This window comes from Dermochelys coriacea, chromosome 8 (genome assembly GCF_009764565.3).
Source record: "Dermochelys coriacea isolate rDerCor1 chromosome 8, rDerCor1.pri.v4, whole genome shotgun sequence".
NCBI lineage: Eukaryota > Metazoa > Chordata > Testudines > Dermochelyidae > Dermochelys > Dermochelys coriacea.
The window spans coordinates 42133777-42152602 of record NC_050075.1 but is presented as its reverse complement, the minus strand read 5'-3'; the positions used below and the strand labels follow the sequence as shown (position 1 = coordinate 42152602).

General features: G+C 44.9%; 1 protein-coding gene across 3 annotated transcripts in view; it reads left to right on the top strand.

Annotated features, from left to right (window-relative positions):
• UAP1 (UDP-N-acetylglucosamine pyrophosphorylase 1) overlaps positions 1-16729 on the top strand; it is a 38508-nt gene extending 21779 nt beyond the window's left edge. Inside the window, exons 5-10 of one of the 3 annotated variants that reach the window (XR_006273928.1) lie at positions 3645-3838; positions 5703-5846; positions 6878-7066; positions 7968-8111; positions 13237-13303; positions 14989-15057. Coding sequence is in view for 2 of the 3 variants with exons in the window: in XM_038413828.2 (XP_038269756.1) it covers positions 3645-3838; positions 5703-5846; positions 6878-7066; positions 7968-8015; positions 13237-13303; positions 14989-15081 (735 nt within the window). In the remaining variant the exon portion in view is untranslated. Of the gene's footprint in view, positions 1-3644; positions 3839-5702; positions 5847-6877; positions 7067-7967; positions 8112-13236; positions 13304-14988 lie in introns of all 3 variants that reach the window. The other 2 variants (XM_038413828.2, XM_038413829.2) reach the window with 2 other exon arrangements.
• Positions 16730-18826: the final 2097 nt, after the last annotated feature.

Genomic DNA, 18826 nt, shown 5'->3' with positions numbered 1-18826 from the left:
CATTTTACAGCTGGGAAACTAAAACACAGATTAAAGCCAAGTGTCGGCTAACTTTCAGTGCCCAATTTGAGCAGCCTAGGACCTGATTTTTTGTTCAAAGTGCTTAGAACTTCCTAACATTTTACATATTGAAAGCACAGCTCCCATTGACCTCATTTGCAACTGTGAGTGCTCGGCACTCTGCAAATCAGATCCCACAGTCTCAAGTCAATTCCTAGAAAATGAGGACCAGTTAGTGCCAACCTGCAAAAAATCAGACTTGGGTTAAAATGATTAAAAACAAACCTATAAGAACAGCCATACTGGGTCAGACCCAGTATCCTGTCTTCTGAGGGGGGCTAGTGTTTCAGGGGGAATGAACAGAATGGGCAATCATTGAGTAATCTAAATTATCCATACTTGTATACAAATAAACTTGAAATTGACAGTCTGAGTCCCTATGATCTATTAAAACCATTTAAATAAATGCTTGCTCAATGAGCTCTCAAATTTCAGTGAATTAAAGGGTGCTGCTCTTTTACATCTTCTGAGGTGATCTCAAAAGTTTAATTTATAAATGTCAGTATCATAAAGTACATTAAGTATCAATTTCAGGCTTTACAGAAGTGCGGATGCTTGTATTTCAGTTCCTGTTGTGCAGAAAAGCTTTTGCCTTAATTGCTTTTGCCATATTTAATATGAAGCTGCCTTTGTGGCCTGTTCTAAGTATTTCCACAGTTGCGTGGTTGAAAGTATTTGCAAAAATGGTATCTCTCTGAAATAACTGCACAAACTCCACAGCTGTACAGGGGATAAGAGTTGGGCATCTGGTTTTGAACAGTGCAGTTTTCAATTGGACTGTGTTTGGCAAGTGAGGCTGGAGACTAGCACTCAGTGAGAAGTAGCTGCTGGAAGGGTATCGGTCTGCAAAGGTTGACCACAGTCGTGGGTTTTTTCTCATTTTTGCCAAACTGAAAGGAGGAAGAAATTGTGCTCAAACTCCACTGTTTGGGCTGAGATCGGGCAAGGGAAACTTCATCCAAAAGCAAATATTTCAGGAGGTGATGGACATTTGAAAATAATAGGTTATAATGGAAGCTTGGACATAATACAATACCTGATACACATTCTAGTGCTGCCTGGTACCATATGCTGTCTCTGTGGGATATGTGAACCTCTACAGAGTTCTGATCTTTCTAAACACGGCTGCATACTGTTTTGTTGGAGGAGGTGTCCACCTGCTGCTTGGCTGGCTGAGGTCCATTTGATTCTGGCCCATATCTCAGTGCAGCTTGGTTAAGTAAAAGACAACTCCTAACTGGCCTTTTATCAGCCACTTGAACATCTCATCCATAGTATAATGGGGGTGTAGACCCTGTCATACGTGTTTATTCAACAACAAGCTCCTATTGTAGAATGGTAGGGAGGCATGGTCTCATGCATAGATGGGGACCTGCAATTGCAATTCCTGGTTTCTATTCCCAGTTCTGCCATAGAGTTAGAACTACACCCAAATTTGTAAGGAAATGTGTGATACTAAAAAAAAAAAAAAAAATACCTGCTTAATTTAACCACTGCAACTTTGTGTGTAGACAGTCTTGCATCTGTTTTAAATCTGGTTTAAGTTTAGCTTGGAGTCATAACCCATTACATAAGTTAGCTTGCAGAGGTAACTAATTTTAAAACAATAGGAGTGTGAATGCACAAGTTGCACCAGTTTAACTAAATTAATGTCAGTTGGAGCAACTTCTGTAGACAAACCCTTGCTGTGTGACTTTGGCCTAGTCCCTTCACATCTATTTCTTAGCTTATCCACCTGTAAAAATGACTTTCCTCATCAGGATGTGGTGATTTTTAACATTAGTGATTCCTGCATGAAAGGCACTGAGTTATTGGTACTAAGTCAAAGCCCCTTTCTCCTGTTATGTAGTGCAGTCATTACTGGCATTCTAGTGCACTTCAGTGTCCAGACATCACATGTCTGCAGGCACCTACAGGGATTGCAGCTCTGAGTGTAAGATCTTATCCTCTGTGCACAATGTAACTAGTGCAGTTGCTTTTGCTATGTACAGAATATACCTGTGGTGCAAGAGGCGCTCCTCCCCCCACCAGCAGCAGTGCTAGCCTTCATGATCTCCCAAAGTACTTGTGATTAGATATCTCAGTTTGCACCAGAATGGCCTTCAGATTCCATGCAGGCAAGGAGACTCACCCAAGGAGGGAGCTGGTACTTTGTAGTTCTGAGTGGAGAGTGCCCTGGAGATGGGACATCCAGCTTTACCCTATAAGACTCTCCTCTAGTGCCACACAGGGCTTCCCATGCACCACCCACCACTGCTGAACACCAGATACTCTGGGGATTTAAAACCATTTCTGCCGTGACTCACTATATCCATCGACTCACTATATCCATCGCTAAAGATCTCAGTAGAAGGGCCTTCAGGGCATGCCTGCTTCCATTCCTAGGGAACCACTTTTATATGCATCCATCCTCTTTTGAGGAAGAGCACAAGGGGGAGCTAGCACCACAAGCCATGTCTAGGAAAGCTCAGCCAGGGCCAGGTTTTCAGAAAGATCAAGGCAGCGGCTGAACTCTTTCAAATTCCAATAGCTGGCCCAGATTCTCTTGTGTTCAGCACCAAGGTGAGCAGCCAGCCTGCCACAGAGACCTGCTGCCTCCTCAGATAACCCTTGTGTGCAAGGCCTGTTTCAGTGTGGCTAGACAGTCTCGTTCAGCTCCTGTGCAATGCTGCCCAAAGTGCAGGCCACTTGCAGCTCTGTTTTCTCTCCCCAGCTCCATGTCCTCTGAACATGGAGTTTCCTACCAACTGCAGAGCCAGTTCCCTTAGCAGGAGGGAGACGGCAGTATTCTATCCTTCCCTGGTGCACCAGACGCTGCCACAGGAGACAAGTTTCAGAGTGATAGCTGTGTTAGTTTGTATCAGCATAAAGAATGAGTACTTGTGGCACCTTAGACTAACATTTTATTTGAGCATAAGCTTTTGTGGGCTAAAACCCACTTCATCGGATGCATGCAATGGAAAATACAGTAGGAAGGGGTGAGGGGGTGCGCGCGTGCACACAAAGAACATGAAAAAAATGGGTGTTGCCATACCCACTACAATGAGAGTGATGGCAACACCCATTTTTTCTGTGTGTGTGTGTGTATCTATCTTCCTATTGTATTTTCCACTGCATGCATCTGATGAAGTGGGTTTTAGCCCACGAAAGCTTATGCTCAAATAAATTTGTTAGTCTCTAAGGTGCCACAAGTCCTCCTCGTTCTTTTTGCCACAGGAGAGGAGCTATCTGTGGGAGTGAAGTCCTTTTCTGGCAGACAATGTTTCTGGGAGAAGGAAGCAGAGAACTGGGTAGCCTGTGAGGGAGAGTAGCAGGTGCCAGGGAAGCACATGCAGGGGACAGGACTTGGGTGGAGGGGGCAGAGCTGTAGAACAGATTGGAACAAAGAGGGTTGATTTATCTCTCCTTTCTAAGGACAAAAGCATCACCTAAAATGGCAGTGTAAAAGTTGTGAGCCCTGTGCGAGGGGCTCCCACTCGTGCCCCTTTCTGCACTGGCTGTGGTAACCCACTTCACCCCCTTACAGGGACTTCCTGGACAAATGCCCTTTCATCTGAGTTCTCCTGTGTGTGTTCTCTGGGCAGGTGGTTGAGAAGACAAACCCCATGGAGCCAGTGGGCGTGGTATGCAGAGTGGATGGCATGTACCAGGTGGTGGAATATAGCGAGATCTCCCTGGCCACAGCACAGAAACGTAGCTCCGATGGCCGGCTGCTGTTCAACGCAGGCAACATTGCCAATCATTACCTCACAGTGTCCTTTCTGAGAGATGTTGTCAAGTACGGGCAAGCTGGGGCCACGGGCTGTGTATTAATGAAGTGCCAAAGAGAAGAGCTGGGACTTGGAAATCTAGCCTGATCCTGTTGCAATCAGGCAAAAGCTCTTGGGCAGCATCTCACTTTCTGTTAAACACTACAGGGGTTGCAGCTTTCCCAGAGCAGAGTAGGATAAGAGGTGGGGCCTGAGTGTCTCCTTCTGGCACTAGTATTTCTCCTCCTAGCCCCTTTCTTCACAACCACCTTCCCTCAGCAGCAGCCCAGTGGCTGTGTTCATGCTCACCATGTGCAGTAAAGTCCAAGCTAATGGTGGAAGGCAGGAGACTGACATCTCTGGTCAGAATGAGGCTGTTCTCTGAACTTTGTGGCTCCCCTCTGGAAGTAGAAATCAACCTCAATGTGCAAGATAGGTAAAGTACCACACTGGTGTTGCTCTCATTATAGAGCCAGCTCTCAGAACCAGCAATCCAAACCCCCGCCCTGAAGTGGTGGCATGAGTAAAATGGCAAACTACCTCTGTCTTCACTAGGTTCCTGCTTCACTGAGGTTGGGACCCCTGCCACCTGGGAACAAGAGCCGCTTACACCCTTGCAGACAGTACAGCTGAGTAGAATGACCAGATGCCCTGATTTTGGGGTCTTTTTCTTTTATAGGCTCCTATTTCTCCCCCCACCCCCGTCCTGATTTTTCATACTTGCTGTCTGGTCACCCTACAGCTGAGAGTCTGGACATGAACCCTCTCCCAGTATGTCTGGAATGAATTGTAACATCTGTCCCCCAGACTCACGGTCCCTCCCTGCCCTGACTGTATTGCACTACTGGCAGCAGCCCTAGCTGTCATGACTGAGCAGGGACCAGCTGCAGTAGGCATTGCCATTACTGTAGCCTCAGGTGGCCTTCTGGCATGTGTATTCACATGGTCATCAGAATGAAAGTTGGTGCTCCTTGGAGTGGGCATCACGCTGTTATTCTCCAGATGTCTCACCACTTTAGAATAGTTCCTCTTGCTCTCAATGCGCTAAATCCTCTTTTCTATCCCCTATATGTTCTCTGTCCCTGGCAAGACTGGGACTGGCTAATATTGCTTCATTCCTTAATGTAAATGGAGCGTGTTGTTTTGTGGGTGTGGGGCAGCTGAGAGGTGGCGGCTGGGAATATGTGGACTGGGATGGTCACTGACAGGTAAATAAAGAAACAAAACAAAAACTGCTTCTAGAAACTAGAGCACAATTAGCAAGGGTTGAAACTCAACTGGACTGTCTAGCAAAGTTAATAACAGGCATTAGGATGGATATGTGCAGCCAACAAAGCACTGAGGCCAGGGCCAAGATCTGTATATGTATATGAGCTTGCTTTCCCTCCGCAAATCCTTCAGGAGCATCATGTGCATAGCACCAGGCCTGGAGTATCAGCATCGTGCTCTGTCCACCAGTTTTCTCTGCTCTCCTGTCTTTCAGCAGGAGGTGAAAGCACTGGTGTACGTGGGCTTCCTCCACTCCAGCTGCACAACCTGCAGAGGAGGTTGTGAGCCTGCCAACACTCCCAGAAACTAGGGAAAAGGGGGACAATGGCTTGATCCAGGAGGCATCAAATGGAGGACCACCAGCAGGAGGAGGGTAGATTGTAGGGAGTCAATTTTTTTTTTTTTTTTTTTTTTTTTTTTTTTTTTTTTTTTTTTTTTGGTATTCTGGCCATAGGGCAAGCAAAGTGCAGGTGGCTGGGGGACCAAAAGAAGAGGCAGCTGGGAGGATAATACACCCCCACCCACTCCCAGCTGCTTCTGGGTCAGAATGATTAGAGGACAGTGGTGGCTAGAACATGCTTTCTAACTGTAGGAGGTTTTGACTCCTCTTTCTTGCCCTGCCAGCATTTATGAACCTCAGTTGAAGCACCATGTGGCCCAGAAGAAGATTCCGTACGTGGACATCACCACTGGGCAGTTGGTCAAGCCAGACAAACCGAATGGCATCAAGATGGAGAAGTTCGTCTTTGACATCTTCCAGTTTGCCAAGTATGCCCTGGGCACTGCTGCTTGTTACTGAGATGGTAGAATACTCCTATACCCTCTTCCTGGGGCTGCTCCAAGGAGGAACAGGGCATGCTAGGTGCTACTGGCAATTATTGTATTGGTGTTATGCTATAACCCAGCACGGACCCGACCAGCTCGGCGGCCATGGTCTCCCAACATGGCTTGGTTAGAGGGCTCCTCCCCTAGTGCAGAGTTACTTTGGATTCCATTACAAACTGTGTAGGAAGCTGCGCTGTCACATGCAGATGATGTGGCTCTCAGCAGTGTTGGGGAGGGGTAACTGTGGTGACTCTGGCTGGTACATATAAGGATTCTGGATCAAGCTGCAAGAGCCAGTTTTGGTGTCCAGTCTTTGTTCCCTGGTTTGTTTGTTTGCCTCCTTGCAGGCTGCAGCTGCCCTGTCACCTGTCTGGCACGCTTTGCACTGCCCTTTAGCCAAGAGAGGAAGCAGCAGAGCAGGGTTGGGAAGTTCTATGTTTCCTGCTCTGGCCCCCATGTGGTCTTCCAGTGTGGGCTGCTGTCACTCCCTGCCTCAGGTTGGGGAGTGGGACCAGAAACGCACTTCTGAGGTAGGCCATTCTCCTGTAATTGGGATGAGAAGCTTCTCTAACTCCCTCTGGTGAACTGCCAGCCATCTCGGTCACACCCTCTGCTGGGCACAGCCTGAATCATGGAGCTCTTGTCAGAGCAGATTGGTCTCTGAACTGACAAAAGCCACCTCCAGCAACAAGAAAAATGTGTTGTACTCCCCACGCTCAGAGCAGGAGACAGGCTCAGGGCTGTAAGGCCTAGGTGGCCTATGGACTTACCAGACTGAGTGGGTGCAGTATCTCGGCCCAGAGGAGCTAATTGTGATGCCACTAGCATTATCTGTGCTGCCGGTTGCTGACAAGTCTCTGGGATGGAAAGAAGCCTCCCAGCTTCTCTCCAACTCCAGACAAGCAAGAATAAAGGGAATCTGTAGCAAAGCTCTTCTTTGACACCAAGCCATTCCTGCCTTATTCCCGTTCCAGGCAGTTTATCGTGTACGAAGTGCTGCGTGAAGACGAGTTTTCTCCTCTGAAGAATGCAGATAGTCAGAATGGGAAAGACAACCCCACCACTGCCCGACATGCCCTCATGTCACTGCATCATTGCTGGGTCCTCAATGCTGGGGGCCACTTCGTGGATGAAAATGGCACCCGTATCCCTGCGATTCCCCGGTAAGTTGCTGTTAGCTGCCCTACCCCTGCTCCATCCCCAAGGAGCAGTCTCCTTTACTGTCTCAATGGCTGGTGAGAGCAGATCACGTTCCCAGTTTGTGATCTAGCTTTGGTAGCACAAGAGAGCCCCATTGGCTGTCCTACTGGGAGCACTCTTCCTGCCCTCAGGGTTTAAAGGTTCCTTCTGGAGAGGCTTTTGACTCGTGTTGTCCAGTTGATGTAATTCTGTTACTCAGCTGAGCACCTGACTTGAATAGGGGGCAGTGGCTGGTCTGTCTGTACATAAGAGAATTCTTTTCATCCCATGGATTCAGAGCAGAGAAAATATTAGCAAATAGTTCCCAGCCACTGTGCAACCATTCAGTAACCAGCAAACAGATCCTCTTGAGAGCCTTTGCAGACTTGTTACCTGGAGCTGATAGCTAGTTGGCCACCACTCAATAGTGGTCAGAGTGCCATCCACAAGTGAAATATGGCTTGTGGAGCTCTGCCATGTGGTTCAAGGCCACTGCTACAGGCAGAAGATCAGTGGTGTATTGCTAGTCTCCTGTAGGCCAACCTCTGCATTAAAGGTAGCTGCATGCAACTTTGCTGATGTGAGCTGCCCTCCCCTGGCTCCTGACCAGCTCAGGCAGTTGGGCTGAGTTTGTTCAATACAGTGAAGAGGTTACTAGAGTTCTCCACCACACAGCCTATCCTAAGGAATAGCTAGAGTTATTTATCCTCACTGCCAATTGTACTCTCTGCTGCTGGCCATCCCTCTCATCATCTCTCCTCCACAGCCGCCACTACTAGGGGGTTCCAGGAAGGGGCTGACAAACCGCTTTACCTCGTAACTTGGTTTAGTTCCGTTTCAGTTTATTTCCATCCTCTTTAACCCTTATTTATTCCCACATAACAGCTTCACAAGTGGAAAGCCAGATGCCATCACAGCAGATGTCAATTGCAAGTAAATATCCAGTGCCAGGCTGTGTGCCATGCATGGTGATGGGGCTGTGCTTAGGTACTAACAGGCTCTGCATTTCACTGTAAGGCCAAGTGCCTGGTGAGTGGCAGTTCGCACTGGTTGGTGTGCAATGCTTTCATGGTGACTGGCTTCTGGTTGGGAGCTACTAACAGAATGGTAGCGAGGGTGCATGCTGGGAAACTGAGCATGTCCTGCTAAAGAATCCTGTATATGTTGCTTCTCATGGTCGCTAGATCCAAAAATCAATGATTTATAATATTTCATGTGTTCTTGCCTGGACCTCTCTCATGTCTAGGCCTGTGTGTTCATTCCTACTGCTCCTCTCAGCAGTAAGACTGAGTGGTGTAACTTGAGGCAGAACTTAGCCTGGCAGTTGGAATTTGGGTTTACAGTTTTGCTGATGGAGGAGCCAGGAAAGACTTCAGCTCCCTTCCGGGGCTGTGCTGCCTTACTCTTTAGTAACTGGATCTGAATCCAATACACACTGGGAATAGGTGAGAGCGAACCGTGTAAAAATGGCATGGGAGCTCTTCAGGTCCTTGCAAAGTAGGCATGGGTTTGTTGCGGCCTTCCGTCAAACTGTTCTTCCTGCACCGGAGACTGGTTGGAACTTTAGCTACCATCGGCTGGCTCAGCTGAGCTTGCTGGCATTTGAACTTGTACTTCCAGAGAGTCTCTGTATTTCAAGCCATAAATGGAGACCACCTTCCTCAGTGTTCATCATCTCAGGCCTCACAGTAGGGAACTAACTGGAAAACCATTTCCTTAGAACGTTAGGAATTGGGGCTATTTGCCACAGGAGCCTTGTCCTGTATGTGTTTGGGATAAGGTCTGCCTTGAACTCTTTAGGAGACGGTGGTCATTCAGACTTGCTGCTTGCTTCTGTGATTCATTTAAATGCTAATCCTAGGGGAATTCTGTGCCACTGCGCACATGCAGAAACATGTCCCTCCTCCTATTCTCCCCCCTACCCTCCCCCCTACCCTCCCTCAAAAAGATTCTTTGCTTTTCCCCAAAAAATGGTTTCTGTGGGGAAGCAAAGAGAAGCTGCACCAGTGCTCACTAACCACTCCCTGGCAGCATGGTTTTGTCTGTTTGGTAAATCTTCACCCAGGGGAAGGAAGGGGTCTGCCAGAGTGGGAGGAGTATGACAACTGAGACAGTTCTTGTTCCCCCTCCCCTGCACAGAGCAGCCAGGGCTCGGTCAGATCAACCCCCAGAAACCTTCCCTGGCTATAGAAAGCCTGCAGGGGGCTTGGCAGGGAAATCTGGGTTCAGGGAGTGAGTCTTGGTGGGGTGGGGGTTTGGGTCGGGGCAAGGTTTGGTTTGGGGGGGAAGTTTAGGGGGTGTCCAGCTGCATAGGGGTTGGGTGGACAGGTGGAGCAGCTCCCCGTACAGTGACCCCTCCCCCACTTCCTGGCCCCGTGACTCCTCAGCCACTTGGGGAGGGGTAACTATATGGGAAGCTGCTCCCTCTGGCTGCCCAACCCCCATGCATCAGAAGCCCCCTCTGCACCCAGACTGCCCCACCAAGGTGCCCCCCCACACTGAGCCATAACTACCTTCACTTGGACTCCACTGAAGCGTTCTGTTCCCCCTCCACCCAGAACCCCCACAATGAGCCCCTGTGCATCCAGATCCCCTCCACTGAGCTGTCTGCACCCAGATGGTACTACACAGAACCCTGGTACTCTTGAGGGAATTCTGCGTCAAAACATTAAATTTTTTTTCTGCATATTTTGTCAAAATAACAATCACACCATTTTAATTTTAGTAATGTAATACTTGTCAGCAAATAATTGGAAGTGGTGTGATTTTATTGTTTTGACAAATAAAATATGCAGAATTTTAAATTTTTTTTGGCACAGAATTCCCTCCGGAGTAACACACTGTGCTGATGTCTAACATTCCACCTTCAGTGAAGATGGAGTGTTTGATTGTGAGCTAAGAGCTGGACAGAGAGAGACACACACCCCTCCCCCCTCTTAACTGCTTGATCTATGTCAGGTGATAAGGGTGGTCAATCATTGTGAAGCTGGGCAAGATAAAAATCAGTAAAGGAAGGGAAAACATCCAACCCCAGTGCTCTAGTACCTTGTGGTCAACTTGTCCAGCAACTTGGATTCAAACTTTTCCATTCCTACGTAACAGTTAAGGCATGCGAGAGTGTGCCATGCTTATGACTGTGAACACTGCTAGATATGCAATATCTTCCTGAGGTCTCATTTAATAATCAGCATAGCCCTACACGTACCTACACATAAAGAGCGGAATTGCTGAGTCTGACATGCTTATGTTCTGGCTCTTTACACGTAGAGAGCCACATCCTTTTTCCCATTCTCCCAACCTCTCCAGCATATTTCCCCCTCTACTTCTGTCCTGAGATGCTGTGAGTTCTAGTTCCAGAGTCAAACAGATTTCCTGAGGCTCTCTTGGCTGTGCTTTGAAATGGGGTATGGTTAAAGAGGCGTTTCTGTTTGTACTGTAGTAGTACCCAGAAGGTACACCTATGTGATCTAGGTACTGTACAAACACCAAAAATCAGTCCCTGTCCAAAGAGCTTAGTCTGTCTAGTGCTTGTTTCCTATCACCCAGAATCCACTTAATTCTCATATAGAGCCCTTAATGATTCTGTTTGCCCTGCAGAACCAGTACAAGTTGGTATTTGTATTACAGAAACAGTTGAAAGACCACAGCTGAGATCGGGGATCTAATGTGCTAGGTGCTGTACAAATGTAGTGAGTCAGCCCAGGCTCTGCTGCTGGTCTTAGTCTAACCAGACAACAAAGGGGGGCAGGAGACAGGCGCAGACATGTGATGGGTCTGCCCATAGGTCACCCACCAGGCCAGTGGCACGGCTTGTGATAGAGCCAGAGTATCCTGAGTCCCAGATCATGCTGCCTCCCAGAGAGAGTAGGATCTATCCCCTTTGCACTGCATCCAGTAATGACTGCCACTGCCAGAATTAGCAAAAAGAAAAGGAGTACTTGTGGCACCTTAGAGACTAACAAATTTATTAGAGCATAAGCTTTCGTGAGCTACAGCTCACTTCATCGGATGCATTTGGTGGAAAAAACAGAGGAGAGATTTATATTCACACACACACAGAGAACATGAAACAATGGGTTTATCATACACACTGTAAGGAGAGCGATCACTTAAGATAAGCCATCACGGGGGGGGGGGGGGGGGGGGGGGGGGGGGGGAGGAGGAGGAGGAGAGGAGGAAAACCTTTTATGGTGACAAGCAAGGTAGGTTTCAGAGTAGCAGCCATGTTAGGAAATGCATCCGATGAAGTGATCTGTAGCTCACGAAAGCTTATGCTCTAATAAATTTGTTAGTCTCTAAGGTGCCACGGGTACTCCTAAGCAAGGTAGGCTAATTCCAGCAGTTAACAAGAATATCAGAGGAACAGTGGGGGGTGGGGTGGGGGGGAGAAATATCATGGGGAAATAGTTTTACTTTGTGTAATGACTCATCCATTCCCGGTCTCTATTCAAGCCTAAATTAATCCAGTTTGCAAATTAATTCCAATTCAGCTTAGGCCAATTCAATGCATCCGATGAAGTGAGCTGTAGCTCACGAAAGCTTATGCTCTAATAAATGTGTTAGTCTCTAAGGTGCCACAAGTACTCCTTTTCTTTTTGCGAATACAGACTAACACGGCTGCTACTCTGAAACCTCTGATATTCTTGTTAACTGCTGGAATTAGCCTACCTTGCTTGTCACCATGAAAGGTTTTCCTCCTTCCCCCCTCCCCCCCCCCCCGCTGCTGGTGATGGCTTATCTTAAGTGATCGCGCTCCTTACAGTGTGTATGATAAACCCATTGTTTCATGTTCTGTGTGTGTATATAAATCTCTCCTGTTTTTCCACCAAATGCATCCGATGAAGTGAGCTGTACCTCACGAAAGCTTATGCTCTAATAAATTTGTTAGTGTCCAAGGTGCCACAAGTACTCCCTTTTTTTGCGAATACAGACTAACACGGCTGCTACTCTGAAACCTGCCAGAATTAGCATTGTTCAACACAAAATGGAGAATACGGCGATTTAATTCATGTTGAGCAGCTCTTTGCTCTGGAAGTAGCCTCACTGATTTAGGTCTAGTCTGCACTAGAAAATTAAGTTGGCATAACTACAGTGCTCAGGGCTGTGAAAAATCCACACAGCTGAGCCGAGTTGTTAAGCTGCCCGAAGTCCTTGTGTAAACAGCACTAGGTGGATGGATGTTGACCTAGCTACTGTTTCTCAGAGAGGTGGCTTACCTACACCAACGGGAGAAGAGCTTCCATGGGTATAGGTAATGTCTATCCTGGAGCACTACAGTGGTGCAGCTATAGCATTTTAACTGTAGACCAGTCCAATGTGGGACTGCTTGAGGACTGCATTTCTACCACCTGACTCATGCCAAGTAGTATCTAGCCTTCAGGTACGGGGTGATACTTACAAATTGAGTAAACTGGATCTGAGAGCCACTCAATGGTGACTAAATATGGGACAGCAGATCAGTACTTTTTAAAGCCTTCCAAAGCAGATCTTTTAGAAGCTCTCACAGATCCATCTCATGTGACTTCCTGGAAGAAATTTCATTTTAAAAAGGTTAGCAAAACTTTTTAGATGCAGCTCACAATTGTTGGAGTCGGAAGAAGCAAACAGCACATGCACTACCTACAGCATAAAACACACCTCCAGCTTCTGAATTAGACTAAGAAAAACCTTGACGTTAGGCCGGAGTCCCTGCATGCCCCAGAGACAATCTGAGGCACCCTGAAACACCTACACTTCATGCACCCTTGCAGACAAGCAGTCTGATACAACATGGGAGACTGGCTGATCATGGGGAAACGAGAATAGGGTCACACTATGTCACCTCACTGGATCTTCCCCAATCAGTCACTGCCTCTGTCTTGGGCTTAGCAAGCATCAATCCTGCATGCACAGCTGAGGCTTGATGAACCTGTGAGCGAGCCAGGCATTGGAAGGCATTGCCTGAATACCAGCCATGTTCGTTCCTTAGTATACTGTGCTTGCCCCTTTCATTGGCATCAGGGAACTAGTGAACACACACAGTTTGCTTATACAAAGTGCAGCTGCTTACACCTGGAAGGCTGCTGGTTTTTAAGGTCTGAATTCTCCAGGGCTCTTACTGATATAGTCACAACTAGAAGCATGTTTCTTAACAACTTTTCTCTTTCTGCCATAGTTTGAAGGACGCTAACGACTTGCCCATTCAGTGTGAAATTTCTCCTCTCATCTCCTATGGTGGAGAAGTAAGTTTCCCCCCCCTTCTTTCTAGCTGAAAATGCATTTGTAGACTAAATGAAATTTTCAGGTGACCAAGTGGGTTGTGCAAGTTATGATCTGTCTCGGAGCAGGCTCTGTAATTGAAGGGGGAGGAGAGGGTAGAGTTGGCTTGTTAGAGACTCCCAGAATTTCTCTTGTTATGAAGTTACCCAGGCTTTACTGAGTTAGGCAGGTGCATCCTTGATGCTCTGGAGGTGGACTGTTTGTCTGTTCAGGGCCTGACTTTGCCCATGCCTAAGGGAGTCTGCTTTGTTTATTTGCTGAGCAGGCAGATATGCTTTGGCCTTCTGGAAATATCACCCCTTCAGCTATTACTTGGTAAATATGGCAGGGAGTCTGCTGTTATCAGAACAGTGTTACTGGTATGTCCTACTGTAACTGGATGCATCAAAATTCTTCAACACCTTACAGTACATGATGGTGCTGGCTCTTATGTAGACTGCAAATTAGTAGCTGAAGGAAGTATTGCTGGATTTTCTGTGCAGCTTAGAGCCCTTGCTTTGAGTTTCATTAAGACCAGCTCAGCGAATCAGGAGCTGGCACTTATTGTAAAGAACCAATTCAGTCCACAGGACAGCCCCTTGGATTGCTGGCATTACACACACTTCAGTTCAGTACAACTTGCATCTTATGTCCTGTCCACCCTACCTTTTAACTGAGCTGGTAACCAGTTACTGCTGTGGCTTGCTCTAAGCAGCATTGGCCAAACTTGGCTAGGAACCGTGGTGGCAAGGTGGCCCAGGTTGACGCGTTGTCTTTCTGTAACTGTACCATATGGTCAACTGGGCACAGAGCAGATGGGGACTGCCCCAAGCCATGTGCTGGCTTGGCCATTCCTCCTTATGCAGGAGGACTTCCCAGAATACCTTGCCACAGCTATTGCTCTGCATAAATGTCCTTGGAGTGCTTTGTCAGAGCTGCCCAAACTCCTCCAGAAATCACTGAAAAACCACCCTTAGGCAGCATGGTAGATGGGACATGCCCCCAGAGCTGTGATGCCAAGAGCCCTGTTGTTAAGGCCAGTGGTATGTGAACCCATGGGAGTATGCAGAGGTCTTCCAGGAAGTACATCAACTCATCTAGATATTTGCCTAGTTTTACAACAGGTTACAGAAAAAGCACTAGCGAAATCAGTACAAACTAAAATTTCATACAGACAATGACTCTTCTACTGCTCTGTATACTATACATTTCAGTGTAAGTACAATGTTTATATTCCAGTTGATTTTTCATAATTGTATAGTTAAAAAAAGCAATTTGTCAGTAATAATGTGCTGTGACATGTCTATTTTTGTAAGCATGCACTTTTTAAGTGAGGCGAGACTTGGGGTATGCAAGACTAATCAGACTCCTGAAGGGATACAGTAGCCTGGAAAGGCTGAGAGCCACTCATTCAGACTAAACAGAGCCTTGTATCTTACAACTGGTTAAGATGATGGTTACAATATTTAGTTAAAGGTTGTCATGCGGATGGGCCCAGAGCATTAACTATTTAACCAAAACTTTCTGCTCTGGATTTCACTTTAATTTGCTCACCCCACTTAGTTAAGTATCTAGGTTAAGTTAGCAGGTAGAGCCATTCTTAATTCTGCTAAATCTACTGGGCTGTAGTCACCTGGTTCTTAACAAGAGCTATTTTTCTCCTTTTTAGGGTCTGGAAAAGTATGTGGAAAACAAAGAATTTCATGCCCCGTTGATCATTGATGAGAATGGGATCTATGAGCGGGTGAAGAACAGTGTTTAGACTCTTCTGCAGGAAGCCAGCGGACCCAGCATAGTTTGACTGTGTCAGACTGTGAATCCAAACAAATGAAGGTTGTAGCTGTAAATGGTAGGGGCTGGTCTTTGTCCTCTGAATTCACTGGCTTGTGGCACATTGTTTGTTTTTTTAAATTAAAATAGAGACCATCTAATCAGTCCCCTGAAGCTAAGTACAGATGTAGTATTGCTCTCCACACTTTAAACATGGGCATTTTTTTAAATGTGTATCAAACAAAAACAATTGTACATGTTGAAGGGTTTTTAATGGTACGAGGAGAGGTTCATAATTTTTCCTCAAATATACATTACTATCTTTAAAAACAAATAGGATCAATGTCACAGTCCACATTCTGCCTTTTTAGGGTCATTTTGTTAGCTAGTACATCTGTTTTGGCTTTGTGTTCACCAAACTACATTAATATCATGCACATAAAACCTAGTAACATACATTATATATCTGGGTGTTGGGAAGTTATGTTAATGGATTGTATTATGCTCTTCCCACAGTTCTGTTCACCTGTGTCAAGTATCCCACAACACTGCAAAGCTGAAGTCAGCTTTGGCATTAGAAAATAAGAAACCTGTCAAAGCAAAGCTGCATAAATACCTTGTACCAAGTGCAGTTAGGGGAGTACTTTCCTGGCTCATCAACACTTGCAATGTAATATTCAGAACAAGATATCTAAAAGTATAGGGAGGTACCAAGGACAAAGCTGGCACAAACTAGGTTAAATTTAAACTTTAACTGGATGTGCATGGGTCATTTAGCTTGTAACATTCACACTATAAACAGTGGGTTTGAGGGCATATCTTTGAAGCACACCTTCTGTGGAAGGTGAACATGCTGAAAGATAAGAATTGCTTCCCAGAAGGAGGGTATGTATATTTCCGTATTGGACTGTTTTGTCTTTAAAATTTGGCTAGGCTTGTTCAGTTGGTCCCTTGAACATTCTTAGGCCTGGTTTACTCAAGAAGACTAGGTTGGTTTAACTGTCAGTTGGGGGTGGAAAATCCACCCCCTTAGGTGGTGGTGTTAAATTGATCTGTCACCCTAGCTACTGCCTCTCTGGGAGGTGGATTATCTATGCTGATGGGAGAATCCTGCCCGTTGGCGTAGACAGTGTCTGGACTGAAGCATTACAGTGCAGTTGTGTTAAGTGCACACAAGCCCTTAATAATGAGCCATAAGTGTAGTCAAATCAATTGGTTATACCATTAATCAATCAATTAGTCAAACCCATTTGTCCTGAGGTCATGAGCTAGCCGGTTGGATTTGGAGTATCAGTCGCAGATTGGACTTTGGGGGCCCTTGCTAAGTCAGGGAAAACTTGTGTTACTTTGGCAAATAACTGGTTAACAGATTATGGAAAGCAAAAACTGCCTTCTGGGCATAAAGCCATATTTTTAAGAATATTTAAAGATTAAGTAAAATGTTTTCTGTGCAAAATACCCAGATAAAGCAAAGACTAAAGTGGCCACTACTTGCAACAGAACACTTTTGTGCTAAAAAATGCCAGGTAAACATATAAAAATAACATAGCAAATGAAAGGTAGAAACAGGACATTTTAAAGCATGTTGTCATACAGTACACAAGACCATAGCAGTGATTTGGTCACGTTAAAGGCAATCCCAAAAGTGATCCATGGAGTGAGTATGTATGTAATTTGTTTAAATTGGAGATGGAGGGAAAAGGGAGAGAGCAGAACAGAATGGGTGTTTATACAGTGACAGTCTATTAACCAAAGCAAGAAAAGGCATTAATGTAAACAATTTGGAGTGCAGACAAAAGTACCAGGCACTTGGGAAACAGAGGTTTTGCAGTCACAGGTAGCAATCCCCACATCTTCCTGAAGCCAGGATAAAGAACAGGTCCTGGCTCCCAGTCCTCCCCCCCTTCTAATGCACAGAACCACACTCTCCCAGGTGATAGTACTTTAATATTTTTACTTTTGGTTCTAGGTTTTGTGTCCTCTGTCCAATTTCTTTTCTTTTGTATTCTTCACTTGGCTCAGTTCGCTGAACTCACTGCTGCTGTCTGTGCTTTGAAATGCCCTAACAGAATTAGTTATCCCTTGGCTTGTGCTTACTTCCTTTCCTATATCAAGTCTGTCACTTCCCTTCCTGCAATTTAAAAACTATGATTATTACAGAAACTCCTGTTTCAGAAAGAGAGAAACAAAAAGAAACAAATTACCAAAATGCCAATGGTAAAAGCTTTACTTTAAATTCAGTAAAATGAATAATTAACCCTTCTGGAATTCAATACTTAGCATTCTGTTGCTTGGCAACAATATTTTTAACTCTGCTTTTGATCCTAAAACTTTTCCTTTAACTAGACACTAACTAATGAATATATATTGACTTATTTCTGTATAGTAGTATTCTTTAAGTGTATTGTAAAGTAACGTAAGTTGCCTTAAGTTAACTAAATTAAGGCAACTGAATGGACAAATTAAAATGGATTTTAATCAATTAAGTTTTTAAATAAAAATAACCTGCCTAGTTTTTATTTTGTAGCATACCTTACTATAGTAACTTAACTCTTAATGCTTCATCTTGTATATTTAATAATTTTGGCACTATTTGTCTTCAATTGTAAGTAATCGTGTGTCATGTTATCCTGTGTCTTGTCTTGTGGGTCATGTGACTATTGCTTTTATTTTACTATACATTTCAGTTTTGTTGCAACAAAAGCAATTTTGCACACAACTAAAAGTGTTTTAACATTAATGGTACCATACTGTTTTGATATTATGGTTGCACTTCATAACACCACTTCAGTTTTCCTGCAAAGTTCAAAATGGGGTCAGTTTATAAATATAATTTCTGCCTCAAAGGAATTCAACTGCAAACAAAATGTTTTTATAACTGTGGGGAAAAGGTCTCAATATTAATGCAAAATCATTTTTTATAAACTTAGTTACACCTTTAATATTTAAATTTTATAGCCAAAAAGTGTTTAAATTCTCATTATGTTGCACAATGTTAAAGTTAACCCAATAAATTTCAGCAGATCTCTCCCAAGCACAAGTCAATGTCATAAGAATTTACCAAGAATTTATCAACCTTCATTTAAACTTCATTTTGCTTTAATTTGTGCTGTTTTGTGCTGTGTTAACAATGTATTGTTATAAAAGTTTGTGCTTTAAAATTATTAACAAAGTTGAATAGCTATAGCATACAAACTAACTAACAATCTTGGATAAAAAGTCTGTTGCTAACTTTCTGGATAAAACAGAGTGCCCTGGTGGTAGATGGGGAGGAGTGCAGTTAATCTTAGAACATTGTGAGCACTGTCTTGGCATCAAGCACTATATTTATTATGGAAAACTAGTAATGCACATGTTAAGGAAAAATGGCATATCTTTACACAAATTGCAAAAGCATCTAAAACAAGTATATTTGTGCTAAAGAATTGGGAAACTCAAAACAAACAGCAAAAATTAACACATGAATAAAAATTAAAGAATAGAAAGCCAGGCCCCATGTTTGTTATAGCCTGTGCCAAAGCATAACTTGTTTCATCGATGGCTTGGTCCCTATCGCATTGTGAACAAACTGAGCTCATCTGTGTATAAATTTGGGTTAATGGAAACAGACATTTGGAGAAGTCAATCATATTATGAACACAAGAACGACCATACTGGGTCAGACCAAAGGTCCATCTAGCCAGTGTTGTCTTCTGACAGCGGCCAGTGCCAGGTGCCCCAGAGGGAATGAACAGAAC